Source organism: Rhipicephalus sanguineus, chromosome 2 (assembly GCF_013339695.2).
Source record: "Rhipicephalus sanguineus isolate Rsan-2018 chromosome 2, BIME_Rsan_1.4, whole genome shotgun sequence".
Taxonomy (NCBI): domain Eukaryota; kingdom Metazoa; phylum Arthropoda; class Arachnida; order Ixodida; family Ixodidae; genus Rhipicephalus; species Rhipicephalus sanguineus.
Genome location: NC_051177.1, coordinates 13,826,103 through 13,852,219, shown reverse-complemented (window position 1 = coordinate 13,852,219; position 26,117 = coordinate 13,826,103). Strand labels below are relative to the sequence as shown.

The 26,117-nt window shown below is 48.1% G+C and overlaps 1 protein-coding gene across 1 annotated transcript in view; it reads right to left on the bottom strand.

The window, feature by feature from the left end:
- LOC119381054 (transient-receptor-potential-like protein) overlaps positions 1-9,692 on the bottom strand; it is a 182,341-nt gene extending 172,649 nt beyond the window's left edge. Inside the window, exon 1 of the mRNA XM_049412203.1 lies at positions 9,560-9,692. Within this exon, the coding sequence (XP_049268160.1) occupies positions 9,560-9,676 (117 nt within the window). The 5' untranslated portion in view covers positions 9,677-9,692. The remainder of the gene's footprint in view (positions 1-9,559) is intronic.
- Between the last annotated feature and the right edge of the window lie 16,425 nt (positions 9,693-26,117).

The following is a 26,117-nucleotide window of genomic DNA, read 5'->3' as shown; positions in this document are numbered from 1 at the left end:
CTCTTTTTTACTGCAGTAGTGGGCAGCTGGTATCGACGCAGCACGTACTTATCAATGGAGGCTTGTGAGCCTGCACTAGCTTGACACAAATCCCAGGACGCAACCAGAAAATGTTGACGACGGAGTCGCCACCACGGCACACCACTGTCTCTTCAACGCCGTATGCACAGACGTAGTCTGCTTTGCAGGGCTTCTCTCCGTTTTCCAGTGCTTTCTTGAGAAAGTAACCTCCAGACAAAGTTATTTTTTTCTAAACCATAGAGCAGTATTACTGGCGCAATGGCTGCTCGAGCTGTTCGCGCCAAAATGAAGCACGAGGACGGTGCACGCGCGAGCGCTCACCGCGGTACAGTGCGGCCGGTCGTCTGAGCGCGAGCGGCATGGCCTCCGAGATTAGCCGGCGGCGCGGAGGCCATGCGAGCGGCTGAGTTATGTCGCGACTCCCCGCCAGGCGCACTTTTTCGGCGCGCCACCTATCCAGCGCTGGTCTCCCATAGACGGTTTCGCCAGCGCTTACCGTTCTCTGGCAACATTGTGCGTTCACCGGAAATGCTCCCTAGAAAACTTCCTGTTTACCTTGTTTTAGCGTGGTTTTAGCCTGCATTGCTGGTCGTGACTGCTTGTGTTTCGATGTTTTCTGCGGATAAAATTATTCTGATGAAGCGCTCGCAACTCGGACACTGATGTGCAGTGCCAGGATGCAGTCTGCGATCCGCAACTAATTTGCTATCGCAAGTGAAAACGTTCTGTTTCCCGACAGATGAAGGCAGAAAGAGCGCCTGGATTGCAGCGATCAGGCGACAAACACTCAATTCCCACAAAGAGCGCGTGGATTTGTTCTGCCTACTTCATCAAATTTAATGCAAGTAAAGTTCAATGCATACTCAGGCAACGCTCAGACGTTAGTCGAAGGTCCCCAATTACAAGGAACACGTCGGACGCCATCGTCTGCCACCCATGACATATAGCTGCACTGAAGTGGATAGCAAAATGTGAAAGCTGGCTAACACCGAAAATCCATCGTAAAGGTGTTTCTTTTATACTCGGGGACAACTTTCTGTGGCAATGAAGGGAAAGCTGCAGAGCCACAATGCACGTATCCTGCCGCTAATAAATGTAGTCCCACAATTGCGTCCGTATTTTCTGCGTGAGATATATAAAATACTCCTTCATTTTCTACATGTAGCTTTTTGAGACGGAACGCAGCGCACACAAGCGAGATATTTGTATTCCTTTTACTTTATACGTTGTCACTTTGCGTTTTTGCGTGCGTAGAAAAGTCGCGCCTTTTACCCGTACCTTGATGGATGCAACGCTAGCCATCACTTTCCACGGCGTTACGCTAGTTACGCGACACGCGCGAAACCGGACTACTTCGCGTAGCAGTACATGTGCGGACGCTCCGCCCCCATAGCTTTCCCTTCATTGCCACAGAAAGTTGTCCCCGAGTATAGTTGGAGCCTCATCAGTGACGTGTACTGTTCGAAGCAACACTCGGGACACCAAAGCAGCCGTGCTCAACATGAATACACAGTGTACGTCGCGGTGCCCGCGTTTTGTTGCAAATTCCAGTGACGCCGTTGCATATGCTTTTTATGTGAGCTACGCCTGCGAGTGGGTTCTCATCGGTGCGAGCAAATGACTCATCGACTGTCGTGTTGCCGCCAGTGGACCTCGTTGCACACTAGCTAACTTATCTTTCGGTTGGAGTGTGAACTGCAGATGTAGGCAGGTTAACTTGAAAACTTAATACATGAATACCGCGCTCGTGAGTAAACCATAGTAGTTCGCGTGACTCAGCGTCACCTGACGTCCCATCACATAATGAGTACGTTTTATATTTTCTCTCTTGTCGAATTTATAATTCTCTCTTGTCGACCGGCGCCGATCTCTATCAAGAGTGCCTGTTGTGGCACAAGCGCAATCTTTATCGTGACCTTGTGTGTCTAGACAAACAACATTATGTCCGCAGCTGTGACAGGAGACAGGTTTCTAGCTCCAGTAGCGTATCAGGCAAATTCTCTCCACTGCAGTTTTTGCTTGCACCTCCCCCGTGCGACGTTGTACTCCCTAGACATCGCTCCAAAGACATCTGAAGGAATTCGCAAGATATAATAGAGCAACAAACTCAATCACACCAGGAAAACGCCGCTGGGACCATTGAAAAATTATTACCGGAAGTGGCGCACCGGATGTCTCCTTGGGCGCATGCCAGTTTGTTTAGCACAAGACGTATAAAACTCCCCCTCAATAGATAATCGCGCGAGCACGGCCGACCACGCCCTGTATGTGAAAGTCTAAGTCGAAGGCACACATCCAAACTCCGGCGAAACACCACACAATTCTAGAATTGGGGACTGTTATGACTAACCGTCGGTGGCGACGCAGTGACTATGAGAATGGACGGGCAATGCGTTCTCACACTGCTGGAGCACCTGCATTCATCCCAGAAACGGACTCCCCGCGAAGGGAGGCGCGCCACTTTAGGAAGAGCATCGAACGAGTTCCGTTGAGCGGTAAAGATACAATGAACTAGCAGAGAGACGTCAAAGTTGGCAACCTCTTCACAATGAGCCACTTTGACATGGTGTGGCATGCTGCGATGACGACCGGTCCTCTGCCCTCTGGGAAGAGAGAGATGAACTTGCCCGAGTCTCCTGTGTCCCCGGCTGCCTCCACAAGCGTGTTATTGACCGCAGGACCTTTGTTGTTTCCAGGGCTGGGCAGTATCGCGATACATGAGTATCGCGATAGTATTTCAGAGATACTTTTGAGTATCTGTATTTCTGTATCGAGATACATTTGAAAAATGTATTTGTATCTCGGTAGTGAAATACATTTACGATGTATCGCCAGTATCGCGATACTATGCAGGACACGGGTATCTCGTTACATTGTTTTTTTTTGTGTCAGAAATGAGTTGAGGCGTGTTTCCAATGGGGGAACGACGTTTTTTTTCTTTTTTGTGCCAAGACAAGCAAAGGCGCGCCGCCGGTCGCCGACAGATTAGGGCGGCGATGGTTTCCCCTCAAGCACAGAATGGTCCATGTGGTAATGCGCGCGATGCTGTAGACGGCAGAATCGCGGGGCAGTGTTGTCGGCCTCTGCCGACGAAAGTCGCTGTCTCTCAAGGTCAGTGCAGCACGCCTAACTTTTTTTTCGGGTGGCAAGCCATTACTTCGCGACCCCCCGCGCGGATACCGCCTTGGAAGAGGCTTTGCAATGCTTCGCGTGCGTTCAGTTCTCAAAGTGGCGGCACTTCCAAAAGCAGTTCCCGTAGTCGCGGCGGAAGTGACTAGAAGATGGCTATCTTTGACGCGCTTTCAGCCGCCTCTCCAATGTCAGGGTGCGTTCCTAATTGACGACATACGTGAAACGGTCCTTTGTGGTAGCAGGCTCCCCCACCGCCGGAGCCGACTTCGCTCGCCTGTTGCGGCTTTCTGAAATGGGTGCTGGTAGCGTCGGTGGTGGTGACAACTTCATTGGAGCCAACAGGGTCAGACGGCTGAAGATTCCGAAGATGGGGACCGACTTCGGATTCAGAACAGTCAGAACAACCCAAGTGAGGGCGGAAGTGTTTCGAGATCTAGATGACCCGAGAAGAGATATCGCCACGCTGCAGGGCAATCCGGCTATGAAGGCGGTATTCACTATAACACGAATTTGTGCTCGCCTTCAGCGGTAGACAGACATATTTTCTTTCGTGAGTCTTGTGCTGAGGCTGAACCGACGCTGTTAGAAGACAGCCTATTTGAGAAGCCTACATACACAGCAACCTTCTCAGCAAAGCAGGTCTTCAAAATAAATGTGTGCTTTTTCTCAATTCACTAGTGTGCATTAGTGATTCGAGTGATTTGCTTAAAGTGTGCTATTTTTAGCATAGCTTAGTTTGTTCGCCAAGTATGTCGGTTTCGGTGCCCAATCGTTGTTACTGTTGCTGTGAAATAGTGTATTTTTATTGCAATTGATACTTGTAATTATGCCATTATTACTAATTATGTACTTTGTCCGCCCCCTCCCCTGCAATGTCTTAATGGCGCTGAGGGTACTGTAACAAATAAATAATTGAACTAAACGTTTCGATGCGCTGTAACTTTAATTACAACATTATGCTGCACTAATAAGTGTCTTTGCATAGTATGAGCATCCTTGAAATAAAAAAGGTATTCCAGTATCTGTATCGCTGTAACTGTATTCCGGAATACTTTTTTCGTCTTATTGCAAAAGTATCTCCGAAATATCCCGTTACGTTAAAGGCAAATGTATCTCAATATCTGTATTTTAGGCTTCCAGCTCATGTATTTCGATATCTGTATTCCGGAATACTTTTCTGAGTGTCTGTGCCCAGCCCTGGTTGTTTCACAGCCGGTCTGGAGGCGCGCTCTCGCTCCTTCCTTTGCGGCCTGCGCACGGGGGGCTGTTTCTACCTATGGCCGCAACTTCGTGGGGGCACTCCGAGCCAACCCGCTCTAATTTAACCCGCTCTAGGGTGCCTCGATGTGAGGCGCGCGCACATGGAGGCACCCTAACCCGCTGCCGGCCGTTGCATACGGAGGGTAGCGCGCGCATGGGAGTGCTTTGCTTCAGACTTACTGTGGCCTTTTCTTGAGTTACTCTACATGGTATGCATTGTACCAGTGCGATAGTAACATGGTAGCAAGTATATATGATGACTGGTAAATTCCACTTTTCAGAAGGGGTGGCGCAGGCCGCTCATACGCCCGCTTCTTTTGCTCGGCAGAGCATGGACGCGGTTATAACAAAGCCTTTTTTTTAGTATTCTGTAACTTCAATAGAAGTAAGATAATGAATATTGCATTTGGCACGCATGTTCAATCGTGCGTCGCACTCAGAAGGCTCGCCCGCATGATCCAAGCGCGCGCCTCCAGACCGGCCGTGGTTGTTTCAGTGAGCGCAACGACGCCTCGGCGACAGTGTTATTGGGTGGTGCCATGGTGCGTGGTGCTGTGTTTGTGATTGGTTACAATCAAGAAGGAGGAGCCAGTCTGAGGGGTTATCACGACGGTGCTGAGTGAGAAAAGGGGCTCTGAGCCCTGGGTTAAAGGCTCATCCAGTTCGCTCGTCGCTGAACTCTTACCTTTTCACTATGTAATTAAGTGTACAAAAAGTGTCAGTAAACATGTTTGTTTTCGTTTTCCCAACTTGCTAGCATAAGTTCCTAAACCCGGAGACTCTGTCACGCTACCAAATGGAGTCCGGGTACGAAGCAACCCTAACGTCGCAGCAACAGGTTGCAACGATGGGATGGATCTAAAACCCGGTCGCAACAGGACCCAAGAAATTTGCGAGCCGCCAGGACGCATGCTCCGAACGCAAGCCACCCTCGGATTCTTGCGCTCGTGTTGTCCCAAGACCCTGCAGCGCCTTCCCTTGTGCGGCAAACAAAACCGCAGAGCGCGCGACTTCAAGAGAAGAAAATAAAAATTGGCCGCGTATCGGCGTGCTTCGCTGCAAATGTCGTCTAAAGACGACAGAAGAGGCGCTGCGTGAGAGATGGACGCCATCTGGCAATACGTCGGGAAACATGAGTGCTGTGTTGCGGGCTGGTAGTCCCGGCGCTGCAGCAGGCGAAGACCGGCGGTGACCAACGCGACCGGCGGGGACGCCATCCAGCCCGAACACGCGGTTTGGCGAGCGCTGAAGCAGAAGAAACGTCCGCACTCAACGAGTACTCTCCACACACTCTTTTATTTACACGTCGCCTGGGCAAAACAGGAATGCCAGAGCGGCGCCCCATGGCATTCGTACAGTGCAATCCAGAACCGAAACCGAAACACAAGAATGAGCTCGTGCAGAGGGCACGGAGGAAGGCAAGTTTCAGCGCAGTCGCATTTTCAGCGCAGCTTAAGAAACTAGGGTCTTTAGAATTACGTATGTATACATATGCATTTTCTATTAAAGGAACACACCACCTAATACTTACCTAGTGATGCTGCGCCTCAGATATGCGTAATGTTTGCTTTTTGATCGACAATGTACACAAGTATGAACCTAGTCAGCCGTTCAAGATGGCTGGCCCTTGGGCAAGTGGTTCAACTTTGGCCGGGTGGCTGAATCGAGTGACGTGCCGACAAACAGAAAGACAGACAGAAAGACAGACCAAAATTTCTGCGTTGAAGTTCCCCAAGAAAGACTATCGTCTTTAAAAAGGCGCCTGGCCGTGGCACGTGAAGCCACGGCTCGCGTTCTCTGTGGGCGTCAATTCCTGAGGCTAAAATTACCACGCAAACGCATTTCTTTGTCCTTCTTAGTTCTTCTTTACTTCTTTGCCCCTGTACCCATATGAATATAATTTCATGCCTTCGCGTATCTAATGCACTATCATCATTGTTACACGTTTTGGTTTAGAGCTATTGTTGTGTGCGCATGAGCGGTAAGCTTGCCTTGGGCGTTTATATATGCATCGGCGTATAAAAGAATAAAGCAGTTGCTACTCAGCGCTTGTGTCGTACGTTTTCGCTGTAATTTTAGCCTCAGGACTCTAGTCGCGCTGTGACATGTATACTGTGATTTTGGTTCAGCTGTGTCGTTTCTTCCCTCCTGTGGCATAAGTCTACAAGAGCCAAAGCGTTCCCACTAGCTCGCGCCACCACGAGTCATGGGGCGCTCTTCTTTTTCCCCGGCCGACTAGCCACGAGTGGCATGGTGCTACAACCCCAAATGGAAAACTAGCGTGGGTCGCCAGCAATACGACGCAAACGCAGCGCGGGCAACGATGCAGCATGGCCTGCGTGACGCATAATTTTAATTTCGCCACGTGTGGCGTCCCGTGCGTTTGACCCAACGCCCCGTGCGTTTGTATTCTGCCGTTAATATCCTGGAGAACGAATGAGGCATGGCGTAATTGTCAAAGGCAGCGAGCTGCGGAGCGAGGGTTCGCATGTTCGAAACCCCGGTCGAGTGCTTCGGAATCTTTTTCTTCTGATTTATTTTTATTTGCGGCTTTTATTTATATATACATATGCATACACAGAACATGACGGCGACGGCAAAAATCCGCCGAGAGTGTCTATCTAATTGCTATCGTAATAAATATGATTGGCTGTTAAAGAGGGAAACTCCGTTCATTGAACATCGTTGTCTCGTAGCGCGGCGCCTAGTGTCCATTTCGATTAAAAAAGGCACTGTTTCGCCGCAAGGGGGAAGCAATGAATGCGATAGCAAGAAATTGGAATGTCACACAAAGATCGAGAAGCATGTCGATACTTGCAGCGCGCCGCTGAAGCACAGAGAAGGACGCCCGAAAAGAACGCACATGTATACACAGGACAAGCGTGAACTAACAACTGTCGCAGTTGTTACGCCTTTGTGCTTGAGCAACTCGCTGCAAGTGTCGACAATGGAGAATCAGATGCTCTTAGATATTTCTTTTATTTATTTTAAACTGCGACGCCTAGTGTGACCACATGCGTTTCGTGCCACACGAGGGCGTCTGATGCAAGGTGTGCCCGGTGTTTTTTGTTTTTTTTTCCTTCCACATCACGAGTGGGTGGTGTGGAAAACGGCCACTTTGTCGTGCGCGTCTTAAGGGCAGTTTTCAAATTGAAAGAAAATTAGGAGCGTTGCGTAATAGAAAATTCGGCAGATTCCACGTACCGTGGTAGTAGATGTTATGCGAAGCATGCGGCGGGAAGGTAACTGAGGCGTAATTTTTTTTTACTGAGCGAAGCGTTACAAAATGACGCTAAAAATTTCTATAAATTTTGTACGCACACATATATGTTGAAGAGCCGCATATGTGTTATATAACCAGTTGTTTACAGTTGGGTAACGCTGCCAACGGCAACATTACCAACACCAGAAGCGGTAAGCTGATATGTTGTGCTTATACTTGCCCCTTATTATGGAGAACGCACGCACGTTTCACGAACCCGCGTGCATGTGTGGAAGAAGTTCTTGACAGTTCTTGAACAAGGACATCATGACCGTGAGTGAGTGAGTAACAACTTTATCACGGACCGTCATCAGTGAGCAAAAGCAGCTGGTCATAACTTGTTATCGGATGCGGTCGCGATCGCAGTGGCGAGGAGTCCATGTGTAGTGAAATATGAGGTATAGTACAGCTGTTACAAATCGTGGATGCCTCGGTCATTTCGTCGACAAATTGTCTGTCTATAGAGCCGGCGACATGTAAGAACCTGAAGCCACTCTTCGCGTTGGTGAGGTATAGGCCGTCGAGGCGGGTAGGCCTAGATAGTGCTCATAGACTAACATCAGTGGATGGCACTTGTATTCGTAGACTACCTGGGTGTATGTGACCTACGTAGCCTTGTCTACAAAGCGGCTGTCAATCAATCTGGCATCATACTCGGTCAGCATGAGGCCATCGCCCAGCCTCGTAAGAAATGAAGAAGACACTGCGTCGTTCTGGCGGACTAAGCGCACTTTACGGTGCGATGATGTGAATATCATAAGTAACTTTCGTTAATGTATACTCCCGGGGTCGAGCAATCCTTCAATATAGCTTGCTGAATCATAGGAATACAAATTTAAGGTTGTTAGACTGCTAAAAAAGCGGAGCCAACACTGGAACTACAGATTTTAATCTGATATGACGCCTGTATCGTAGGAGTACACATCGTAAGAGTATCATGTTGTGTTTATTGTTTTCTTGTAAAATTAGATAGCAAGCGCCACAACCACAACTGACGTTGCACCGTCATTACGCCTGCTAAGGCTCTTTTTCCAAACCAGTTTATAGACCTGGCGTGGCTCTGTGGTAGAATACCTGATTGCCACGCAGAATGCTTGGGCTCGATTCCTGGTGGGATCCTAATTTTCATTCTTTCCACTGGTCGGGTCAACTCTGCCGATGTCGGTTTTTCTTAACGTTCTCACATTTAATGTCTATTCTCGCCGTTCCTGGATAAACTGTCAATCACCTGTGGCGCATACCCGTTCACCGCGGCCTGTGGTAAACGGGTATGCGCCTCACGTGTTTGGAGGAAAAGGTTTGACGACGTACGCGACAGGATTTTCACGTTATTCGTGTCATGACCCGACAGTCATATTCGCCAAATTTTCTTACCCTTCCATGTCAATTATGGTCTACACCAAGTTAAGGAGGCGATCATGAAAGCCCCCAGATGTAGGCGGATAGATAGATAGATAGATAGATAGATAGATAGATAGATAGATAGATAGATAGATAGATAGATAGAAAGAAACGCTCAAAGTGCCGAAGGTTTGCTAAGAAATGCTTCGCATTTAAAACACGCTCAAGCTCCTCCGAGATTTGCTTACCACCAGCGGTAAATGGTGTATATAAATAATAGCTCGCCGTTATTTCGCCGGCGCATGCACGGGGCACGGTTGAGTTGTCTAATGCAGCGGGCTGGGGAGCGAGGGGTCGGTGGTTCGAATCCCCGTCGGGTGCTTCGGGATTTTTTTCTTCTGCTTTATTTTTCTTTGTGCCTTTTTTATATATTACATACATATACATATCCGGGACATGACGGCGACGGCAAAAAACAGCCGATAGTGTCCATATAATTGCTATCGCAATAAAAAGAAAAAAAAAAGAAAGAGAGTTGTATACCTTTGGATCCATGGAGTGGCCGTCCTTGAGCGGTTCCAGCGGGATGGGAATTCGGAAACAGTTTGGCGACTGCGGTGACTGGCGCACCACGCACGCCGGAACCGGGGGCTCAAGCATCGGCGCTCGGAGGGCGTCACTCCTGCACAAGGCGTTCTCTCTTTGAGCCCCGTCATGCTGCTGCAGAAGAAGTCTTCCAGAGTGCCCTACTCCATCTCTTTAAAAAACACTATTCTTACAGCTTCGTGCTGCATTCCTCTCTCCTTCGTGTAATGTGCTTTTCTAGACATTCAAGCACGGCTATGCGCAGTCTATAGCCTTGTTTTTTACCGATACCGTAATCTTCAGTCTAGCTGCGTATGCTCTTTCTACTTACTTCTGTGTATGCCAATACCCGGAGTTTACGTGCACTAAGGAAAATGAAGGCAGCCTCGCACTATTGTAGTCGTGCCAAGCCCGAAGGAACAACGGTGCGGCCTTCCTCTTTACTTCCCTCTATGCACATCACTCTCTCTCTCTCTGTACTCGCTCTCTCGCCCGTCCGAGTTATTGCATCCCACGCAGGACAAATCGGCACAGCGGGAGAGGGCGCGCCGGACTCACGTGTTCGAGAAGAGGACGAAGAGAGTGCGCGCGTTATTGCGTTGCACGCGCTAGAAACCTAGATGCCATTCATGATGATGATGATAGCTTTTGCGAACGCGTAAAGGAAAAGCATCACAGCTCCTCTGTAAAGCTGAAGGAAACTTGAAATATTATATTCTGGTTCATCCAGAGCAAATAAGGTATTTGTATATTTTCTTATTGGTTTAATATTTATTTATTTTTTTTATTTATTTATTAATTTATTTATTTATTCATTCATTTATTTATTTATTCATTTATTTATTTATTTATTACAGATAATGTTATTTTAGCATAAATGTAAAATATGTTCTTCGTTCAAAGCGACCATCCTCAGAGACCAGACGCAACAGACGTTTGGCCCTCGTAAAATTTTCAGATGCTGCTTATCTTTCGTTTCGAGAAACATTGCAGGCATAGTAAACTCGTACCATCGAACTACGAACAACGCGTTCCAGCACTGTTACTTTATCGTAACTGCCACGTCACATCACCGGCATAACCTCGCTTCTGTTAGCATTCCTTCAAGATGGCGCTGTATACACTGTTCAGCTTCAGATTACGCGTAAAATAGCCAGAGATTATCTCATCCAATGTCGTATTCCTGCTTATCACTGCCAATACTGAACGGCGCATTCTAATAATAATAATAATAATAATAATAATAATAATAATAATAATAATAATAATAATAATATTAATAATAATAATATTAATAATAATAATAATAATATCTGGGATTTTACGTCCCAAAACCACGATATGATTATGAGGGGCGCCGTAGTGGAGGGCTCCGAAAATTTTGACCATCTGGTGTTCTTTAACGTGCACTGACATAGCACAGTTCACAGGCCTCTATCCTTTCGCCTCCATCGAAATGCTAACGCCGCGGCCGGGATCGAAACCGTGACCTTCGGGTCAGCAGCCGAGTGCCGTGACCGCTACACCAGCGCGGCGGACACGGTACATTCTAAGACGACTATTTTCCTGCGGACCTATCAATGCGGTTGTTACCAACAAACAAACTAAGCAAGAAAAACTTGGAGGACGCTTGAGCTTCGCCTTCAAGAGAATATCGCGATGGCATAACCGGGCCCCGTCGCCTTCTCAGTTGCTATCCTGGCTTCGGTTCTCGGTGGATGCCTCAACTGTGCCGCAAGGAAACCCGAGCGTCTGTGCGCGTAACGTAGGCCGTTCCAAACAATCCTAGTATGCGTACTGCAAGTGCAGTTGCGCTGTACCCACTGCGCCATAATTCTTCCTTTTGCGAATCAGCGAAGGTTCACTACGCTTCCGTAAGGCAACACGCGAACCTACGCAGCTGGTTTTAAGCTGCACGATGAAGACGGGACGACAACAGGAACACATACGCACACACAAGCGCGTATGTGTTCCTGTTGTCGTCCCGTCTTCATCGCGCAGTCTAAAACCTTTTTGAAACCATGAACCGACTAGCCCAACAATATGCCTCGCTACGCAGCTGCTCACTTTGCCGATGCTTTTGCTGATTATGATTAAAGATGTCTGAGCGCTTTGTAATGGCTGGGCCTCTAAAACACCCACTCGTTGCGCAATTCATATGTTTTGACGCCTGGCGCAATTCTATGCTTCTGCCACGCAATATTACATCCGTTAACGAGACTCCTCCCCTACATGACATTCATGTTATGAGGAACCCAGCACCTCCACCACTTATGAGGAACCGCTTTATTTGAGTCTACTACAATGATGATACTACAGATGAGGAAGTTGCACAAATTATGATATGTCAAGATGACAAAGAAGTCACTTACTTGCTGCGCTCACAATATAGCGTTTTTTTTTCCCCCGAAGCAGTCTCAAGCAATGGTGTGCTCTGTGGTAGAACGCCTGCTTGCCACGCAAGAGGCCTGGGTTCGTTTCTCACCCGAAGCGAAGATATTATTATTTATTTTATCTGCATCTATCTCGAAAGTTTCTCGCTCACGGACAACGCTGATTTTTCGCTCACAACCGATGACGCCGACGCCGGGATTTCTGCGAAACGAGCTCTTTGACGCTATCACGTTAAAATTAGCACAGGCTGCGCTAAGAAGGCTGGGTCGCAGCAGAGCTGCTGGGCTCGTCCAGATTCGGCTAGGCCCGTCTCTTTCCCGTTCCTTGCTCTCCGTTTATCTTTTTTTCTTCTCTCTTTCTCTCTATGCCTGTAGGCAAACCTCGACCACAACTCCCGTAGCGCGCATGTGCCACAGAAATGAGGAACTGCTAACCCCACTGGTTCACTAAAGATTAACAGGGGCCGCACGTATGCAACTTCTCTCGTTAGCCATCCGTACAGAGTGGGCGGTGATTGGCCGGTTCATGATGACTATCATTTTCTATCTATGGCACAGGGCAGATCCTCGTCATAGGTAGGCAGACTCACTCACGAGAGACTCACTCACGCTCAGATCGTGTGGGGTCTGAAAGATATCGCCGCTCTCGGAACACACGGACACAGTAGACGTCGTCGGGCAAACCAACACGTGTTCATATTTATTAACTTGCTTTTTACATACGGCGAGCTCGCCGGCCGAATCTTATACACACTATTCACTTGCCAAATAACCTTATACAATGCTGATGAGTACCCGGAAAACATAACACACGCTCAAGACAACATAAGGCATACAATACACCACGAATGCGGCGTCGCCGATGCACGACTCACCACGAGGGGCCCGAGGGAAGCGAGCCGCGGTACAGTCCCCCCGGACCCACCGCGGGAGACGTCCATCCACGCACGCCGCCAAACCCAAACAGCCTCCCTGCTGTGTTCTGTCCGCCGGCCTAGCTTTTCCCGCAGGCGGCGCTGCCGGCGCCACCGCGCTAGCCCTAACTCGCGCGAGCACAGCGCCACTAAAGCAGGGAAAAATCTAGGGACTTTAAGCGCCACTGCTTGCTCGACGGACGCTGCGGCCTATCCGCGAGACGCGCGTGCGCCATGAGGCGCAAACATCTTTACAGGGGTTGATAGCACCCCCATAATCGAGCCGCGAGTCTGAGTCTCAGTGAGTCCTGGTCAGTAATATTTTGGTGAGGAGTCCGAGTGAGTCCGGTTGAGAAAAATTTTGGTGAGTCTGAGTCCGAGTGAGTCCGGTTGAGGCAAACATTGGCGAGTCTGAGTCCGAGTGAGCCCTAAGAGCAAAATATATTTCTTGAGTGAGTGAGTAAGCTCCACACCTTTTCGCCGACCTATCGTTCTATCTACACCATTTCAGCATTACTATCTAGGCTCACGTTTATACTACCGCCGACTCACGCATACTTCAAAGCCCTAGAGTTGATACGCCAGCTCCACATTTATGGATCAGAGGCGTGAGTTACAGAAGGGGCGGAAGATGCCGTGACTCGCCCCCGCAAACTCTTTCACAGGAAGTTCTTGATAAAAATATCTCGTTTGAGTCATCTCATTCAATAAAAATCTCCTTACTGGATTGCAACGACTGAAAACTCATATTTGAAGATACGAGATCAAAACGCGCCAAGTAGCTGCACCAATTATGCGAGACATTGGTGTTAAGCAACATTGACACCGTGGTCGAAAAAAGCCAATTATACACTAACGGACTCGTGAGTCGACGCACTCAGACTCACTCAGACTCAGATAGAGCCGTGAGTCTGAGTGAGTCCAAGTGAGTAATAATTTGGTGAGTTTGAGTCCGAGTGAGTCCGGCTGAGAAAAATTTCAGTAAGTCTGAGTCCGAGTGAGTTCGGTTGAGGAAAATTTTCGCGAGTCTGAGTCCGAGGGAGCTTTAAGGGGCAACATATATTTCATGAGTGAGTCTGTGTGGGCTCCACATTTTTTGCCGACCTATGTACGTCGACCATAACAGCTCTGCTGTAAAATGCCAGGCATGCACGGGACACGCGGCCCAGTCACAGCGAAAGCTGGCTTTTCTAGAGCCCGTTCTAAGCTCTCTTGGGGCAACTATTAGAAGTACACTTGCAAGGTGCCCACTATGCCAAAAATAATAATTTTTGCAAGTAGGGAAGCAACCACTTTATTCGTCATTCTGAGGAGAAGCGAGGTCCCCGCTACACATATCTGTAAGCAAAGGCATTATGTACACTGGGTTGATGCTAATCCCGATGACGATGAAGAATTATGGCTGAGCCCTTTGCAATGGGTTGGAACCACTAAACGACCTACTCGTTATGCAATTCGCATGGTGTGACGCCCGGTTGTTATTTTACTCTTATGCCGCGCTGTATTACATGTTAACGCGATTCCTTGCCCAACACGACGCCTGTATAGGGTCTTTTTGCGAAGGAGTTTCAAGTACCGGCGTGGCTCTGTGGTAGAATACTCTACCGCCACGCAGAGGGCTCGCGTTCAAATGCCATCCGATCAGAGATATTTCTTTCTCCTTAACAGCCAAGCTGCTTAGCAAATCGTTCTTTGTTACCAAAAAAACTGTCATCATAATAAACGGGTATTCGCCACAGAAATTGAGAGCGGCCCGCAACGTGCTAGGAGCGCGTTCCGAGGGAACAAAATAAAGTTTATCCATCCATCCACTGAGTGAATCCTACTACACACCAACTTCCACTAAAAAGGAATAAGGCAACAGTTAGCCCAAAAAAATGCTGCGAAGCGACGGCGGCGAGCCGAATACCCCGAAGCGATGGAAGGCCTACGCCTACTGACGACGTGCCCGTAGATCTATGAGAGCTGCGAACGCTTGCTTTCAGCGCGAGGTTCTGTCTCTGGAGTTTGGACATCCGTGTCGCGTCTGTCACTGTCTGTGGTTTAACTCGAACCTCTCTGCGCTGAGAATACAAACAACCTAGCATCACCTAGCTAAAAGCCGTATAGCTGCGACCTAGTATAGCGACCTATAGAAACAACCTGCATCACCTAGAAAAGGCCTAGAAACAACCTATAGAAGCAACCAGATTAGTCTTCACAATCGTCCAGTTTCGATGTTTCAAGCCTGGCGCGGTTGGTTGTTCCTAGAGGAATGGCACGACACACCACGGGGGATCGGCCACGAATCGTGCGGCAGTAGCACTTGTGAATGAACAAAAAAAAATGGATAATTCTAAAGAGATAATTTGTAGGCAAGCGAAAATATTATTTGTGTTTGCGGTTTCCCAATGGAATGCTGAATAGCGCTCGTGGACACTGGCGGCGACGGCGGACACCACCAAAATCGGCTGTTGTTGTAATCTCATAACAGCTTTCACTGTAAGAAGTACCAGTCAGGCCTTAATTAGTATGATTTCTTGCGTTAATAAAAACCGCTTAAAAAACAAATGAAACTATATGGTAGTATTGTCTAAATCGCAACGCAACATTGTTGAGACGGCGCCAACTAAGCCTAAATAGCGTGGAAGTAGAGCAAGTGTCCTTATTAAAAAGAAAACTTTTGATCTAGACACGTCCACCACACGAGTACGCTCTCGAGAAGCTTTAGCGGGGAATTTCTGACGACTAGCCCAACAAAATGCTCTTTTATAAGGCAACGCAATAGCGTTAGAGAGCGGCTCGTTTCGCAGAAATTCCAGCGTCGTTGGTTATTGGGCAAAATGTCCGTGAGCGAAAATTTTAGATAGATGCAAATAAAGAAAGAATCGAACCCAGGACTTCTGCGTGGCAAGCAAACGTTCTACCACAGAGCCGCGCCCGTGCTCGAAATTGTTTGAGAAAAAAACAAAAAAAAAAAACAATAATACTATATGCATGTGATGAAGCGCGAGGAGTGTCCTTACTAGTGTTGCGTGGCAGAAGCGTAGGATCGCACCAGGCGTCAGAACACGTGAACTGCGCAACGAGTGGTTCTTAAAGGCCCACCAAATACAAAGCACATGGGCATAATTAATCATCGTTATCAGCGACAGCATGTGCAGCTGCACCGGTGCGCGTGTTGCCTTATACGGACGCGTAGTGGGCACTTTGCCCATTCGCAAAAGGAATCATCATGTCGTAATGGGCACTGTACTTGCAGTAGGCAATCTAGAATCGTTTTAATTACGGCCAATTCACACGGAAGTTACTTTCCTTGGCTGAGGTGTCCATCCAGAAGCGAAGCCAGGCTAGCGATTGCGAAGGCGATGCAAACGGGGCCCGATTACGCTCTATACTCTCGAAGGAGAAGATCAAGCGCCGTCAAATAATTGGTTCCCTTTCTCGAAGCTGATTCGGTGGAACCAGAATCGCACGTGACTCACTTCGTAAAGTGGGAGCCAGCACAGTTGCAAGGCGAACCCTGCCAGCCGCACAGCACTCGTCCTTTCGACTATACTGCAAGAACGATTTTGAAGTACGCCATTGCAGGCACCCGCAAGTAGCTAGGCCGTGAATGACATTGATTTATTCGGCGCGTTTAGACGCCTTAGAGCACAGTTCTTTTTTTACAGCTTGTCTTGGCCCTGTAATGCCCACATGCAGGAAGGAGAATTAGAACAAAAAAAAATGTTCAGCTTTCTTTTTCTGGCCATAGAAGGTACTGCATATTTAGAAAATGATGAAATGTTGTGTGAGTTAGATTATAATCAGTACAGACATGATTCAATCAATAACTATTTTATTCGCGATATATGATTAACTTCATTACGGCATGAAAAAAATACAGCAATGGGCTTACCGTGAAGTTTCGCACGACATAATCAGCATCCTGAGCCCTTAGATTTACTAGGTGCGCGTTAAAACGAAATCCAGGGGGCCCTGCAAAGTTAGGCAACACTGGCAAAGTTGGCGGTGGCAAGGAGGCCCATGTGCAGATTGTTGCTGCTGAAAATACTGTTTCCCAGATTGCGATCTGAAAACGCGGTGTTTTGTCGAAGGTGGGAGTGTACTTGCAGCCGAGTACCTCATTTTGGTTGTCGCGAAGGGCTAGATCGACGATAAAATAAATGTCGTTGCACTGCTCGTGTAAACGTTTGGCGTGAATCCGGACGCACAAGAAATCCCAGTGCGACTGCGAAGTGTTTTTGTAGAGCCTGTGATCTCCGATGGCCAATCCTTCTGCACTGCAGCTTTTTAGCGGAGTGCGAACGCGTATCAGCCGTTCTCATCTACTGCTATAGGTAATTGCGGCTGCGCTGTCACGGGCCGTGTCAATCAGCGAGGCAGACAAACTGTTCGGCAGTGTTTTGAAGGTAGGTGGGCTAATCCACTCGGTAGATGCCGGTGGGTATCGTTTATCAAATGCTGATTGCTTAGAGTACCCCGGCGACACCTCAGCATCTTGCAGCCATAGAGTTTCCTACAGTACTTACTAGAGGGAACTCTGGCGCTAGTGTCTATGGGAGCTGCAATGCATCGCGCTTCAGCCAGCATGGGAATCATGGGTAGTACACGGATTTGTCTAAACTTCGTTCTTTTGGCTCCGTTTGGCTCCGCGTCGCATGCATCCGCTTTGTCGCAAAACGAAGTTCAGCAAAAATCAGCAGTTTCACTTCACCACTTTAACTTCTTTAGGCTCACCGATTCAAATCTGGTCACGAAGTTCACAACGATCCATTCTTTTATCCGAAAGAAAACCAAAACATAGCAATAAACAAAGCCACAAGTGAGTTCGAAGCCCACAAGCACGAAGACTAGGCAAATCCGTGTACTACCCATCATTCCCATGGTGGCTGAACGATCGCAGCGCCAGAGTTCCCTCTAGGTCATTTTAGGAAACTCTATGCTTGCAGCGACTTCGTCAGCCGGTTACTTCGTCGCGTCCTTGTATAAATGTGTTCCAATCCAAAGAATGAGGCGGTGATGGTACACCGAGCGAAATAACGTTTCATGTACAAGAAGAGGGGAAGAGAAACGGCGACAACTGCTGAAGAAATGATCGCAGGGAACTTGTTCACCATTTTATGCAATACGAAGAGCCTTATTGATCTGTCTGTGTGTGCGTGTGTCAGTTTATTCACATAAGTGAGCGGAATTGTGGTGCCCGCAAATTCTTCTGCTTACCTGTTGCTACAGCAGTGTATCGTTATAGGTAGGTTTAAATTGGCCCTTTCCTAGCTGCCTGAACCCTATAGGATGAGACATCAGGCAGGCTATACCAACGTGACTAGATTAGGTTGGCTATACCACTTAGGCGTGCCTACAAATCAAGGAAATCGAGCGCGCAACATCTAACGAGCAAGGCTCAAAGCTATTATACGTCATAATATAGCAAGCATCTCAGGCCTGCCTTGACGCCACGCAGCAAACTCGCTGACATCAACACTACGAAGATATCGATTTTACCCACCGCTGTGGCACAGTGGTTACGGTGCTTGGGCTCTGACGCGAAAGACGCGATGTCGATCCTAGTTTCGACGATCGCATTTCGATGGGGGTGAAATGCTAGATGCACGCGTACTGTGCAATTTCAGAACGCCAGCTGATCGAGGTTATCCGAAGCCCTCCACTACGGCGTCTCTCGTAGCTTGTATCGTTTCGGAACGTTCCCATGAATCGATTCCGGTTCATTCCAGCTGGGTTATCTTTACGATTCTTTGGTGCCTTTCGAAGAGTGCAACAAATTTTTAGCCCAACGGCGTATTACTTGTTGCTGAAGTGCCGAGTACGATGGTTCCCAGCGTCGCAGAACCAGCGTCGGAGTAACTTAGTTTGCTGATGCGGAGGTTGGTCATTTACGCCATTCTTCACCGTTCACTCAAGAAACGGAAACTTGTGAAAATATGCTATCCCGCCTTCCCGTCTCATTGATGTGCATATCAAAACGCAGGAAAACTGCTTCGCAATGCATTTTTTTTCTTTGCTGACGACGAATCCATCCGCCAGAACCCTCTACCACACGTGCGAAAGTGAATGTCGTCCGCTACATGGACCTCAATAGCCTGTTTCGCGCTCTCTCCGCTAGGTGGCGTATTGGCTCAAATTATTCGCGAATAGGTGGTCGAAATTTTCTGAGCTCTCCACTACGGCGTCCCTCATGATCATATCGTGGTTTTGGGGCGTTAAACGCCAGATAAAAAATGGGGACAAAAAGGCATCCTGAGCCATCATATTCACCAGCAGAGACAAGCGTAAGACCAAGACGCTTTCGCCCCGAATAAGGACGTCATTATATTACGCCGATTGCAGCAATCTCCGCAAAGGTTACGTTCTCGGGAAAGAAAGGGCATTTCAATTAAAGTGTAAGTGACACGGCGCATTGAAGACTTCTTTTTGCTGTGGGATAGGCTTCAAGATTCGCGGACTCGCCGGAGAGAGAACAGCCGCGAGGTCGCTCACAAGTGGCGCTGCACAGACGCTCCCGACAATCATTTCCGCTAAGACGGCGTCGCGAGGTCGCCAGTCGGAGACGCTCCCCCGTGAGTTACGAAAGAATAGCGCGTTTAGGGACACGGTTCGCTTGGGCACGAGGAAACCGCGCCACGTTTACGAGAAGCAGAGCGCAGCCAACATGGTCCCTGCAGTCAACCGAAACGACAGAAAGTTACAGACTTTAATCGGACGTGTTACAAGCTAAGTTTTTGGCCAGCGTCGTATGCTTTAGAAGTTCTTTATTTAATCTCGCACAATTAAGCAATCAAGGTGAACACAAAAATAGTGTGACGTACTACAGGCAATGGTCAGCAACACGCATGTGGTCGCGTCTCCATAGAGTGCGTCGGCATATTTTTAAACTCTGGCTAGAGATAGCTGGGGCACCTGAATACAGGGTGCTGCCCCAGCTATCCTGCCTGTAGTACGTCAAACTATTTTTGTGTTCAGCTTGATTGCTCAATTAGGCACGTTTAATTAACTAAATTTTGTAGCAACGAAGCTGGACAAAAAATTCTACTGAGAAAGTTGTAGACCATTTTGTAAAACGTCTGATTAGTCAGTTTCTAGTTTTCTGTCTGTTAAGTATTAGTATTTTTCTGCTTACTACAGAAGCCTGAGAAATGAATAAAGTACCACGTGGCATGCCCGCTTGCGCGCCTACGCTTGTCTGATTGCAGTGCTCCCTAACGTTCCGCATGGAAAGGACCATAGCATTCGGCCGGGCCTCGACGATGGTGGTGGCTGTGCGATGACTCACGTTTTGCTAGCGTCCACACAAGCGATAACCGCTGCGTCTGCTTTTTTGTCATGGACAGCCTCGAGGGAAGCATATCGTTTGTACGCGGAACGTTAGGCAGCACTGCAATGACGGCGCGCAAGCGGGCATGTCACGTGGTATTTTTTTTTTCTCAGGCTTCTGCAGTAAGCAGAAAAACACTAATGCTTAATAGATAGAAAGTTACGAATTGTCTAATAAGACGTTTTGCAAACTGATCTACAACGGACTCACTGAAATTTTCTTGTCCAGCTTCGTTGCTTCAAAAGTCAGTTAATTAAACATGTCTAATTAGGCAATTAAGAACACAAAATATAGTGTGACTTAACCAGGCATTGGTCAGCAACATGCATTTGGTCGCGTCGTCATAGAGTGCCTCGGCATATCTTTAAGCTCTGGCTAGAACTAGCTGGGGCAGCCTGTACAGTATACTGTGGACGGCGAACTGGCAACAATAACCCTGTGAAGGATGCACCACCTCAGTAAGATGCAGAACGTAACAAAGCCAACTTCAAAGGCAGCTGGCAAGGCACGCCTCTTTTGAAGTGGCCGAGGTGTGCTTTCGAAGGAAACGCGTATGCATAGGGAACACATACGCAGGAAAATTGCGAAGACGCTGTACAACATACGACAGTAATGTTATCGCTATTGCTAGAGATTCATCTGTTGGTATAATGACAGTGAAAGAAGCGATAGAATAAAAAAGTCACAGTTTCGCCGCAACGGCGAAGCAATGAATGCGATAGCAATGAATTGGAATGTAACGCGAAGAACGGTGGTGTGGTGGTGAAAAACTTTATTTTTGAGAAGGCCAAAAAGGTAAAAAAATACATTTAAAAAATTAAAAAGCAGCGTTGTGGGCGGCCTTCAGGCTGCCGGTTGTGGCGTAGCAGCTCGAAATTGCCAGCGCGTCGCTCGAGCCCAAAGGACGCACGAAAAGAACGCACACAGGACGAGCGCGAACTATCATGCGTCACAGCTCGACACTTGAAGCGCACAGCTCAAACATAAAGCATGACGCACGAAACGAACGAACAGGTACACACAGGACGAGCGCGAACTAAATGTCGTAGTTGTTACTTATTTCTGTTTGAACAGTGCGCTCCTTTCGCAAACGCGGCCGCTGCAGCGGGCGAAGTGACCTTCGTACGTTCTGTGACTTCAGCGCGGACATCGCGGGGAAAGCACAAGACATACAACCCCCCGCTCCACCCTCCTCCCGGCCGCCCCCTTCTTTCCACGAGATAAGCGCACGAAGGCAACCACGCCCTGTAGGGCGAAGAGCAACGGCGTTCGCAGGAGCGGGGCGACGATCTTCAAAGCGCGCCACGCACGCACGTCGCGTCATCTATGTGGTAACTGAGAAAGCATGCTGAAGTAAATGGTGTATATAAATAGCTCGCCGTTAGCAGGCTGAAAGACGGTACTGTTGGTGGCCTAGCTGCTAACGCCGCGCGCTGCAAAACGAGAGGTCGTCCGTTCGATTCCGCGCGTCAAAAAGTTTTTCTGAATTATTTTTTCTTGTGGCTTTTATATCTATATATATACATATACGATGCATGACGGCGGCGACGGCAAAAATCAGCCGAGACTGTCCATATAATTGCTATCGCAATAAAACATTCTAGGAAGAAGCCACGCAAAGCGCTGCGGTAGGAGAGAGAGGCACAACACATGTGCGGCAGGGTCGACACCTTACGGCCGGCCTAAGCAGCTTCGCTGTCAGTGATGAACAAATCCATCAGCCAATCACCGGCATTGGTTGCGGCCAGAGGACTGCCTGTTTAACAGCAAGGCTTTTTAAAGGGACCGACAACTGCCCAGAATATGAAATGAGTTGACTCCACTAATGTAAAGATTGTCCGTTGCACTGACTCAAACCAACCCTGTTTCTTTCGTGAGAGATGGATTTGTTTTTATTTCTTAATTGAAAGTCGCGAGAAATGACCTGTAGCGCCTCTGGCGGCAAAAATATGAATGATCCGATGAAGACGGCCACGTGACCGTTGATTGCTCTACGCGGTTGACGATTTTTTTGTTAGTATTGAAATATTGTTCGTTTCTTTATAATAAAAGGTATTACTCCATAACAATGTACGGTCGGTCCACTGTTAGAGGGAACACGCGAGCGCGTGGCGCGCGCTCTGCGCAGCGCCACGTACGTGAAGCGGCGAAAACCAAGCGCATGCGCAGAAATGTGAAGGGGGCGGTGCATGGCGAGCGTCGTCTGCTTGCGAACCACCCCTTCGCTCTGTCGGCGCGCGGCGTGCGCACGTGACACGAATCTGTATATATAGATGAAGCATTCGAAGGTATTGCTTTCAGTTTATCGAGAGAGTAACGACGCCGGGACAAGCCATCCATGACACAGGCACAGGCAACCTTGGGCGCAGGCGCCCACAACGCTGTACAAATACCGGGAAGGTGTATAAAGCCACACATCTCATTGTAACAGCTTGCTATTTTCAAAAATGGTTGGAAAGCTCAAAATAAAGGTTAAGCATATAGTTACAGTAACTCCTGCAAAAGCAGAACAACGACAGCTTTCATAAGGGCTAGCGGCATCGAAATCAATTCTCAGCGTTGCTGGAGCAAGCCTTCATGCGTGTTTGGAGCCTTCCAGATCGAAAAATACTGCTTATAAAATAACTACGTGCTTTTCGGATAAACCACTGCAGCTACAAACGCTACGAAGGGCGAGCTTCCTGTCGCGCCGTAAAAAACTGTGTCGAGAAAAATCAGTTGTCGGTCCCTTTAAGTCAGCCGTAAAATGTCGACCCTGTCGCAAAACTATCATCATCATCATGAATGGGTATGTGCCACAGACTTTGGGCACATACCCCACTACTCACCGCTGCGGCGTGGCCTGTAATGACCCTGATGGGGGAGAGAACGAGTACAGAGAGAGAGAGAGAGATGGAAAGCAAGATATAAAGAAAGAGAAACAGAAAATTCTTGCCGAAAAAAATTCTTCGCGAGGCGGGATTCGAACCCGCGTACCCTCGATCCGAATGCGAGCGTCCTAAGCACTCGGCTGTCCAGGCACAATAGCAGAGCATAGCATAGCCTTGTATAGTATAGTGTTGCAAGGGGGAGGGAAAGGGAAGTGAGCGTGAGGAGGAGGGAAAGGAGAGAGTAAGACGTAGCCCAGAAAGAGAGAAAAATAGAAAGAAATGCAGAAAGAGAGGGAGGCATAGAGAACGTCACCGAAAGAGAGAAAGAAGTAGAGAGAGAGAGAAAATCTTGTCGACAAAAAATTCGATCCTTGTTCCTTTCTTTCTTTTTTTTCTCTCTCTGTACTCGTTCCCTCACCCATCAGGGTCATTACAGGCCACGCCGTAGCGGTGAGTAGTGGGATTTGCCCGATTTCTGTGGCACATACCCGTTCATGATGATGATGATGATGATAGTTTTTAGGCAGGGTCGGCTTACACAGCTTCGGTGTTAAAAGACAGAAATAAACTAACGAGAGACATAATCGGGGAAGAAAGGATTCGGGCCTGACTGCGTCAGCATTGCGTTCCTCGGGCTGTGGGGAAAAGAAGACGTTCGCGTTCGGCAGTTGTTGGCTTCATGAATGGTTTTTGTTTTTTCGCATTTCGAGAGTACATATTTCTACGAAATAAACGTTGTCGAAAGTTAGCGCTCGTCTTCGTGCCTTCTCTCCTGTAACAATTTTTTTCCCATATACGGGAGTCCTACGCTGGAACTCCGACCTGCATCCGGACTCGGTTGGCTTCGCTTCTTTGCCGGCTTTGGTAGGGGGTTGCCTTGGCGAAGTCGTACACAACTTTAATTGGAGTGACCGACAATGCGGCATGCGAGCTCTGCGGCACCGAAGAAGATATAGGCCATTCTCTATGGCACTGCCCTCAATTTGCCTCTGAAAGACTTTCTGACGCGTTGCCACGATTGGACGATCGGCCGCTCTCCGAACCGGTGCTGCTGGAGCCCGTCGGAGACAGTTATGGAGGAGCCTGCAGTGCTTCTTTCTTGGCCTTTGGGCCGGACTGGTTGCCTTTTTAGATGCGAAGCATCTTATGGCCGAGTTCAATCCGGTTGTGGTGGTGGTGTGTGGCGTGACCACCCTTGCTACGCATGCGCATCCTCCTCCCTCTCCTCTCCTACGCCCCCCCCCCCCCTCTCGCGCGCCTGTCTACCGCGTTCCCCGCTCGCCCTGTGAGAATTAACGGCCACGCTAGAGGGAAGACACGACGCGCGTAGCATTCCTCTTCGCATTTCGCGGCGCGGGGTCGGTAGCATGCCAAACGAACGCCAACGGAACGCGATCGCGCAAAAGCTCCGGCTTCGCATCGCCTCATGGTCCCCGCTAACCGACGAAAGTTGCGATGAAGGAACCATGTCTTACATTAGAGAGTTTTATAATTGGGGACCCAAGAAACTGTGCGAGCCGCCAGGGCGCAGAACCCTCTCTTTTCGTCGCGTTGTTCCAGGAACCAAAAATCAAAAACTAGCGTGGGTCCCCAAGGCGTCTTAATTGGGCCGCCAGCGAAACGACGCAGACGCAGTGTGGCCTCGCATAATTTCAATTTCGCCCCGTGCGTTTGACCCTACGCCGCCTGCGTTTGACCACACTCTCAAACTGTGCTGCTCCTCTGAACGCAACAGCAGCCTATACATAACGCAGCTTGGGGACCCAGGGCCATGGGCCCCCAATTCTAAAACTTTCTATTAACTTTACAATTACTGGGCGATTAGGCTCTTATGTGGACTATCATGATCTGTTTGGGTAATGCCAATACAAAGTTTGCCCGCAAGGTAATCCAAAATTAACGCCGAATCTTCGTCACCTTTAACTCGTTCGATCAGCTCAAGTAGCAGTTTACAAGTATAAGTGATAATACGCAACTTCTGCTAATACGCAACAACTGGCGCAACATAACATATTAAAACTAGACTGTAAGAGAGGCATTCTGTTACACGCAAAATAGATACATTTAAAATAGAAATTGATGACATTGCTATTAACACCGCTCCAATTATGACTTCATTAACATAAATAAGCATGTCGTCATCAAATAAACAAATGTTTAGTATTGAATATTTAAAGTTGCGAGTTGTTTTACAATTTCTAGCTTCGCCTACAATGTTAGGACACGTAAAATGCATAAACATTTATTTTGATTCGATAATTTGCATGTCACAGCATGTCCTTGGTTTCTTCATTACTACTGAAGTGCAGCGTACGCTGATTCTCTGGCGATTTGAAAACTGTTCAATGTTGATGGGTATTTCTTTAAATAGGTGAATCTTAGTTTTTCCACCAATAAACACCAAGCCTACATATATTCATCCTTAGTTTTGTAATATTAAAGAAGTGCAAACACCAAAATCTGGCGGCAACCTTGACATTAAGCTGACTACGGCATGAGCCTTGCGTGCTTGTACGGAATGTTCTGAGAAATTTTGATAGAGAACAGGCGACTTAAAAAGCTAATTTATTTCAACTTTGAAATCTAGAAACCTTTTCCAGACTTGTCTCGATAAGTGTTGACGAAAACTTCAGGAGGGAGCTGCAAAAGGTGCGACGTTGGAGACGTGTACCGCGAATATGACGACTGCGACCGCGTGTTACATTATGAAAACGTTTCAGCGTCCGATGGATCAAAGGCGAAATGCAGGTGGCGACGACGGCATAGTCTCGCTGCCGGGAGACACAGCTGCGCGTAGAGCGGAATGTAGTAGTTTGCTAACATCGCTTTCACGTCTGGCTAGTTACTTTTCGTGCGTTAGATCTAACAAAGAAAAAGCTAGGGCTTGAAAAATTCCCCTTTCGTTCATTCATAGCGAGGGTATCGTTCTGGCAGACTTGACGCCTTCAGGTAGTGTGCGAGGGATCATTGGTCAGATGCCACCTCGTAAACAGATCCCGCGCTATGTGAAGCTAGCAGGCCGAA